Source organism: Carex rostrata, chromosome 8, assembly GCF_964058835.1.
Source record: "Carex rostrata chromosome 8, lpCarRost1.2, whole genome shotgun sequence".
NCBI classification, from domain to species: Eukaryota; Viridiplantae; Streptophyta; class Magnoliopsida; order Poales; family Cyperaceae; genus Carex; species Carex rostrata.
In genome coordinates, this window is record NC_135925.1 from 10,759,789 (window position 1) to 10,768,641 (window position 8,853).

Consider the following 8,853-nt stretch of genomic DNA (forward strand, 5'->3'; position numbering starts at 1 on the left):
AGTTTATTAATTAGTTCGGAATTAACCGATTAAAGAGATTACCACCACTGAAATTACTTTATACACAACCATGTAACCTCTGCCGCGATATAACTCAACTGAAAAGAAAATACACGTGAAAGAAAAGGCAGATGCAAATGCAGCGCACTACACCCAAATTTCGAACATTTAAGAAGCTGAGCTGGCTCATCGTCGACCGTCCACGTACACAAAAACCGCGCGATCGTCCGTTTAGTGATTCGGTTCAGTACTGGCTTCCCTACGCATTTAGCAAATGCGAAGCATATCTGCTCATCCACGTGGAAGCTCGACATGGCCCCATGTCCGAATTCGACGCACCTATCTCTCTCTCTGGTACAACCGTTCATTAAAAATGGGGCTAAAAAAACAAATTATTATTGCTCCTTAACAGACAATAAAATCAATGCTTGGCGTGTTACATATGCGCCCCCAGTAGTTCACGGTTCATATTCATATAATTGAAAAACATAGGAGAGCAAATTTTATACTGTTTCATCATTCAAGAGTTATTATAATAATAATAAGTATGTAATTTATTGCAATTGAGTACAGTTTAAGCACTATTTCTTAATGAAGTAGACATCTTAATCAATCATCAATGGTGTACTCTTGGGTGCATTTAGTAATTGTAATTAATGTCTCTCACATTGCATTTAGAAAATACAACAAAACGGGAAAAGTAGTAACGAGTTGAAACAGCCCTTGGAAAAGTTGAGAACTTTAGAATTGTGATGCATCGAATTTGGATGTCCAAAGGTTTAAATTGGATTATTCTCTTAAAAGAATCTTCCCAAAGAAGGTATTGACTAGTTAACTACTTCGATCAATGTACAAAAGTGCATGTTAAACAATTAATATTGTATGGTCAATTACTTCTATGTCGAACTTTATATAATGCCCACTATACTTAATGTTCTTAACAAATTATGTTAATGATCCTAGTTCTTGTAAAACATGATAAAGCAAAGAAAATATTCAAAAACAAAATAACCCGTTTGCGGTATACAATATTACGTATACTATATGCGCACAGTAAATTTTTATTCATTCAATTATGCTGTCGGAAAAATGTATATAGTTTGAACTTTTCAAAAATATATAAATTTGAAAGTAAACAAGTGATATTTTGGTAAACCAAATAAATTTACATCACTTATCAATAGACATAATTGAATTTTTTTTTATAAATCATAATTAAAAAAAAGATTTTTGTGAAACCAACAAGATTACTTTTTTTTTTTTTTTACAAAAATCACAAGGATTGAAATGCCATTTCGGTCTCAATTTTTTTTTGGACCGAAATGATAATTCGGTCCTAAGTATTTTCACAATTTTTCAAAGTAATTTTTTCTCGAATTATATGAAAATGACTGGAACCGAAATGACAATTCGGTTCCAAAAAAAAGGGACTGAAATGACATCTCGGTTCTTATGATTTTTGAAAAAAATAAAACAATCAAGTTGGTTTGGTAAAATTTATTTTTTTATTTATGGTTTCTAAAAAAAATTTCATATTATGTTCGTTAGTAGTCCAAAGTTTTTGTTAATTCGGATGTCTACCGAAGAAAATAAAATGGACTGAGAATTAAAAAAACTTTAGGACCTATAAATTTAAAAATAAAAAGGGTGCAAAAGGAAAGGGAAACAAAGAGAGAGAAGGGGGAGGGAACAGCTTTGCCATCAATGCACAAACGAATCCTTCCTATTTCTCGCTCCTCGGTCAAACCGCTCCCTCTAGTTTCTCTTTCTCTCTCTCCCCCTCAGAAGAAAGCGTTGGAATTAAAAATAATTACAGAATTTTCTCTTTTCCCGATAGAGGCAACTCATGATTTATGTCCGATCCTTGTCTCTATCGCTCTTTCTTCTCTCTCTCTATCGTATCAAATCTGTTCTTCTTCTCTGCTCTTTCTGTTCCTGGGGTTTCGAACTGAGTGAAAGAGAAACAAAAGAGAAGAGAGAGAAGAGACCAATCATTGGCTTTCAAACCCCTTGCCAGGTTTGTGCTTCCTTCTTTTCTTTTCTTTTCATTGTATATTATGTTTTAACCTTTTTAGGCGATATCTCAATTAATGGCGTCATTCTTCTGATTTGGGATTTCGTCTCTCTGTGGCTCTGTGCTGTGCTTATTGTTATTTTCGTGAAAACCTTTTTGTTCTTGTTTTTTTTAGCTGGATTCAGTGCTTAAGCCGTATGGATTGTCGGCACTATTGAATGATACATAAAAGGTCGTCTTTCAAATCTGTTCTTTCACTTAATCAACACAGACATACACAAAAAACGGGAGCTCTTCCTTCACTTTGTTTGGTTCAAGTTTCTTCTTTCTTTCTGATTTAGAACTCGGGGTCTCTGGGGTCCGTGTTGTCTGGATTTGGTTGGAGTCGATATTAAATCTGCTAATTTCAGGTGTCCGGTGCATTCATTTCTTATCATTATTTTTGAATTTTTTGAATGTATTTTCTCCTTATGGCGTTTCAGCTTCTGCACAGTGAGTAAATATGATTATTTCTGGATATTCCAATTCCTCTCCTTTTCCTTCTTAATTTAATACCTTCTTTCCGGATATTTTGACAAACGACAGAAACCCAAAAAAGAAAAAAGAACAATTTTGACTGAACTGATGAAACAATAATAGTTCATTAAATCCTTCATACGTTATCCGAGAATCATTTATTATTTAAACTGAGTTGCCAAATAAAACTCTTGACCCATTCGTTGCCATTAATTCTGCAATAAACATTTTGACCCATCTTTGTTACGCAGGTTTGAACTGAAAAGTTGGTCTTTTCTTCAAATCTGAGCTCAAAATCACCCCCAAAATCCGGTATGAATAACCGGACAACGATTTTAGATGAATGGATGCAACCAAACCCAAGCCCAAGAACCCTATTTGCAAACTTTTTAAATGATGATTTCACCCCAAGAGCCTTAGCTGATCCATTAGCCCAAACCCGAACAGAGAATGAAATGGACATGAACACCGGTGAGGAAGCCGCTTCGTCTGAAGAAGAGGCCCAGTCAAAGGAGGTCAATTTCCCCCAAGAGTTCTCCCAGCAACCGCACTTACATGCAGCTGGACCTAGACAGTTGAGCTCAAATGGAGGTTTGGCCGAGAGAATGGCAGCTAGGGCAGGTTTCAATGTGCCAAAGCTCAATACAAGCCGGGTCAACCAGGTAGCAAATGTGGTTGGGTCGTCAACTGAGGTTAGGTCGCCTTATCTGACGATCCCCCCTGGACTTAGCCCGACTACTCTGTTGGAATCACCGGTTTTTCTCTCTAACTTGGTACATATCACCTTTTTTAACTTGATGTATTTGATATAATCAATATTTGATAAGGATCCTTTACTATGTTTGTCTGTAACCAATATTTGATAAGGGTCCTTTTCTATGTTTGTCTGTATTGGGATTTATTTGCAGGCAACTTGTCATTAGGGTATACTATCCTGAATTGACAGAAATTATTGAACCTGTACATTTTTAAGTAAATCATAACAGACATTGCAAGTAGTTTTTATTTTTTTGAATTGGAATATTAAATTTTGTTAGATCTAGTAGGTAAGTTAATTTTTTTTTTTGGATGTAGGTGCAACCTTCTCCTACTACTGGGAAGTTACCTTTTTTGCAGAGTAATAACATGAGTGCTAACCATTTTGGAGATGCGTCAGAATCATTTTCCTTCAAAACTTCTCTTAATCTGAAACAATCATCATCGTCCATCCCAGAAAAGAAGGTACTTTTTTTTTTTTATGCACAAAATTCTGCAGTTAGATTGGTTGCAAAAACACCACCTCTAACAGGTTGAAAAAACATGAGTCATCTTTAAATTACTTTTTGTTAAAAAGAACAGACAAGATCTTTGTCAGTGGGATATTCATTCAGGTCCTGTTTATTAGTTGCTTTTGTTGTTTTAGACTTTATGCAATGCTAGAACATTTCTTAATTTCTGCAACTCTTATGAGGTTGAGTCGTTGAGATTTATCTTGTTCTCTACACAGCCTGTCCCAAGCCAAGAAAAAGGAGGAGGGTTGTGATAGGCGTGGCGAGCCAATGTAAAATACAGCCTTTTATGGAAATGAAACCCTCACGAAGACTGGTTGGGTTTCATTTCTAGCCTACCCCAGCTTATTTGGGACTAAAGGCTTTGTTGTTGTTGTTGTTGTCTGTAGTTGAACAATGTTGAAATTTTCATAACCTTAGATGAGCAAATGCCATTTATCACCACCAAAACTAAAGGTGAAAGAAAAATATATAACCTACCTTATATCTTAGCTCACCTCATCACCCCCCTTAGTCAATATAGCAGAATTTCTGCTGATTTTTGCCGAAAAGGACTACATAGTGTTTCCTTGCGTCTTGTTAAAGTTTACTCACCCCTTGTATTAATTGTACCCTTCTCTTTTTTCCTTATTCTTTTGGAAAAAAAAAACAGGATTCTTCCACATCATTTCCTGTTCAACCTGAGAATAAAACCACAACAACCACCAACAGGACTCAGGATGGCACCATTTCAAGCAATCGAGAGTTCAACTTTAATACCGGGTTTTCAAATAGTAAACCAACCCAAGTTGATCCTGCTTCATCAACTGACAATGCTGACAACTCTCCCCCACCTGATGATCCACAAGATTTCGAATCCGACTTGAAAGCTGACAACCTGGGTGGCACACCTGCTGATGATGGTTACAACTGGAGAAAGTATGGTCAAAAACAAGTCAAAACCAGTGAATTCCCGCGCAGTTATTACAAATGTACCCACCTGAATTGTCCTGTAAAAAAGAAAGTCGAGAGGGCACACGACGGACAAGTGACTGAGATTATCTACAAGGGGACCCACAACCACCAAAAACCATCACCGAGCCGCCGATCTGGTATACCTTTCTCCGACGGGTATGAAAACTCTAATTTTCAACCAAGCCAACACCCAAATCAACCTGTTTGGGGCAATGGGCAGAATGGTAGTTCGCAGGAGGTGCAAGGCGAAGGCATGCAAGAGGTGAATAGAGCTGGTTCAGTGTCTATTCCAGCAGTGCCAGAGTTTGAACCAACCAATCAGGTGATGCCAGGTGGCAACGGGGCCCGCTCAGAGGGACAGAGTATTGGTCTGGTGGATATATCTTCTACTGTTTCGAATGAGGAGGATCAAGTGACTCATGGTGCTTCTTTTGATAATGAGGCAGAGGAAGATGACAGTCAAGAGACTGATTCGAAAAGAAGGTTTGTTTCCTGTGTCAATTTTGGAATTGATGGATTTAATCAAATGTTGAACTGAATTTAATGAAGAGATTCTACGATGAAATTGAAGAGAAGAAAGAGGGGTCGATTCTCTTTTCACTATACCCCATAATCATCTTAATATCCTTGTGTACATTTTACCAAAAGAACCCTAATGTCATAAGATATTACAAAACAAATGTATCAAATATAGATGTACCAAAATATAAGCCAAAAGTGAACAAACTCTCCAACAAAAATAGATATTAATTAAGATTTGAGAAATTGTGTGTGATATGTTATAGTATTATCAACTTCTGTTATGTGGGAGTTATGTGGAATTCATAGTATTTTCCTAAATTTTAACAAATGGATAAACGTTGGGAGTTTACCTTATAAAGAAATCTGAGCTAGAAGAACAATGGGTTACCTTAATTATTATATGGCTTTCCTTCTATATGTTTCTACATAAATGAGAAGGTGCTGAGATTTTGATTTCTATTGTGAATTGTTCCACCTTTTCCTATCTTTATTTGTCCTTTTCCCCTTTTGTGTTTCTATCCTTCTTTACATGCCCAAAATAATAATATGTATTCAAATATAAACAGGTTTAGATCATGCCAGTCTATATGCCCATTTGCACTACAAGGAAATGGAAGGGAAGATGATTACTATAAATAATTTCGTATAAATTCATTTATTAATAGAAATCACATAATAAAAGAAAAATTATGAAAAAAAGGAAAACCATTGATACAGAAACAAACAATTATTACAGTATGTCTATTTAGAAAAACAACATTAATCAGGAATACATAATAAATGAAACTGTTGATTTTAAAGGGAACTTTGTAGTATTATTAACAAACAATTCTACAATCTAAGTTTCTATGATACACTAATTAGGCTTAAGGACCCTATATATAATATATAGATACATGCATGATAAGTACGTCATAAATATCACATATGCCAGCTGCCATATCTAATTATTAATATTAAATTCTCCTGATATGACTGAGGATACAGTCGGATGTTTCATACAAAATGAATTGCATGCCTTGGCTGATCCTAGCCCTTCATGGCTACGGCTCAGAAAATGAAGGAAATGACTAAGCGCGGGGTCGAGTTTGATTGAGAACTTGGCTCCATAGTGTTCTCAAGAAGTCCCTGTGGGACTATTCTTCCAACTTAAGCAAAGCCTGGATAGGATCCAGATTAACATGCACACACATGTATATATTTGGTCCTTTTCCATCTCAGTCCTCGCTATTACACAATTGTTTTTTATTTTCCTGGAGCTTATTTTCTGAAAAAAAAGTACTTTATGTGTATTTTTTGCGTTAAAATATTAAAATACTTGTATCTGTAGAATGTATTGTGTCCTAAGATTTTGGGATAATATGAACCACCTTACCCAGTATACAATATGATATTGTATCTATGCAACATAGATGACATTATTATAACTGAATAAAATCAATGATTTTAAGATTCCTGTATCTGGGTTTTTAGAAAAAGAGTTGATAAATATCATTTGACTATTAAAAGTGTTTAATCAATAAATTAATGAATTTTCAGCAAGAATTCCTTGGGTCAGTTTATCGGAAGTATATAAGATATGGTGCCAGAACGGAAGATATTAAAAAGAACAATGCATTTCAGAAATCAGCAACCCATGTTCTTTGTTTATTTGTTTGGGATAGGTTTGATAGTAGATATTTTGGTTAAGCACAGGTATTAAAGCCAGGAGAATCTCCAACTGTGGTATAAGATGTATACTGTTTGGTTGGTTAGTTACCTGACTGGTAGTGTTGGGGCCATGATCAAGCTCCAATTGTGGTATTTAGATGAATACTAATACTGTCTTAGTTGGTACCTGACCAGTACCATCAATTGGTAAATATCTTCTTTGTTGGTTGGCTTGTTTCTTGTTGCTCTTTGGGTGAACTATGGCAGAAATGGAACTCATTTTTTTTGTTTAATTTTCCAATTGTCTTAATTGAGGCTCGAAAATTAATACCGGTGCGGACCATTAGTATAAAGCTACTTTAACTTAATAATCTACCTGACATGCAGGAAGTTGGAGGCATGTGCAGTTGAGATAAATGCGGCATCAAGAGCAGTTCGGGAACCGAGGGTGGTGGTGCAAACAACCAGTGAGGTTGACATACTTGACGATGGCTATCGCTGGCGCAAGTATGGCCAGAAGGTTGTCAAAGGCAATCCAAATCCAAGGTATATAGTTTTGCAATTCATCCCCTAACTTTTTCTTTGTTTCCAATTAGTCATGCACTGTTGAAGACTAGTAAATATTACATCTGGTTGGTTATAATTAGTCTCTTAGTTTGCCTGACAATTGAGCCAAACCATCAGATTATTTAACAAAAGTTTAAACATGACAATTCAGGAGTTATTACAAGTGCACAAACCCGGGCTGCTCGGTGCGAAAGCATGTGGAGAGGGCATCTCATGATCTCAAGTCTGTCATCACGACTTACGAGGGTCGACACAATCATGAGGTGCCAGCTGCCAGAAACAGCGGTGGCCATGCCAGTGCTTCCACAGCCCCACCAGCTGCTGCCATGCCGCAACAATCCAGTACGTTTAGCTGTCGACCAGATCTAGGTACAGATAGTCTAGGCCGGTTTAACCCAACCAGCCTTCCTCTTGGCCCATATGGTCTCCCTCCCAGAGACCAGCTGAGTCAGCTGAGCCAGTTTGGCCCAGGTGGAAACTTCTTCCGGATGGGACCGCCAGGCTTAACCGGCTTTCGGATGCCAGGTCTTGGACCCGTTCCACCTCTACAGTCTAAAATGACAGGGATGCCGATGCTTCCACCCAACATGGCTACTGCTTACTTGGGGCATAACGGGCAAGGAATGGAGGGGAGGTTTGTGATGCCGAAAGGAGAGATGAAAGAAGAGAACATGAACGATAGTGGGTTTCGAGCTTCCAATGGGGGCTCAACCTCTTCTGCGGTTTATCAACAGATGATGAACAGGATGCATATGGGGCCTCAGATGTAAATAAATAGAAGTGATAGGATGATGTATGTTTATTAAAGAATGCTGATCTTTTTGTTAATTTTTGTCTTTTTTGACATTTCTAATAGAGAGAAAAAGAGAGGAGAGAGAGAGAGAGTGAGAGACAGAAATGTTTGGTTTTCTTGTTATTTACCCTTTTAATAGAAGCAGTGCAGGATATGTTTACTTAGTCTGCATCCTAAAAAGAAAAGGAAAAAAATATGCTATTAGTCTTTTTTTAGTGTGTGATCTTCTGTTATTGATTGATGCACTGAAGGAGGATACATTAAATAATAGTTTCAAGAGATATTAGAGCAACATTATCATCTTTCAAGATAATTAGAGCAACATTAAATAATAGTTTCAGGAGATATTAGAGCAACATTATCATCTTTCATGATGCCCCTTCATGCTGCAACTTTGGGACGATTTTTCACATGCCAAGAGAGTTGAACTCTAAAATTTAAAAAAAAATTGAGAGTGAGTCTATGGTTAGAGTGGAAAAAACGTAACGTGCCGTTATGTTATTAACACGTCGTGACTTTGGTCTCGTGCTGTGCTCATGACCAAGTGAATAGTGACACGTGTTGTGCCG

The 8,853-nt window shown here is 36.9% G+C and overlaps 1 protein-coding gene across 5 annotated transcripts; it reads left to right on the top strand.

The window, feature by feature from the left end:
- The first annotated feature begins 1,691 nt into the window (after nucleotides 1–1,691).
- WRKY2 (WRKY DNA-binding protein 2) lies at nucleotides 1,692–8,497 on the top strand. Of its 5 annotated transcripts, XM_078306434.1 has the most exons (7): nucleotides 1,692–2,017; nucleotides 2,190–2,246; nucleotides 2,782–3,303; nucleotides 3,605–3,751; nucleotides 4,451–5,235; nucleotides 7,312–7,470; nucleotides 7,643–8,497. In XM_078306434.1, exons 3-7 carry the CDS (start codon nucleotides 2,845–2,847, stop codon nucleotides 8,259–8,261), a joined length of 2,169 nt encoding a protein of 722 aa, XP_078162560.1. In that variant the 5' UTR covers nucleotides 1,692–2,017; nucleotides 2,190–2,246; nucleotides 2,782–2,844; the 3' UTR covers nucleotides 8,262–8,497. The 5 variants fall into 5 exon arrangements, with proteins under 5 accessions (XP_078162560.1, XP_078162555.1, XP_078162556.1 ...); XM_078306429.1 differs by lacking the exon at nucleotides 2,190–2,246 and having other exon boundaries at nucleotides 1,692–2,021; XM_078306430.1 differs by lacking the exon at nucleotides 2,190–2,246.
- Nucleotides 8,498–8,853: the final 356 nt, after the last annotated feature.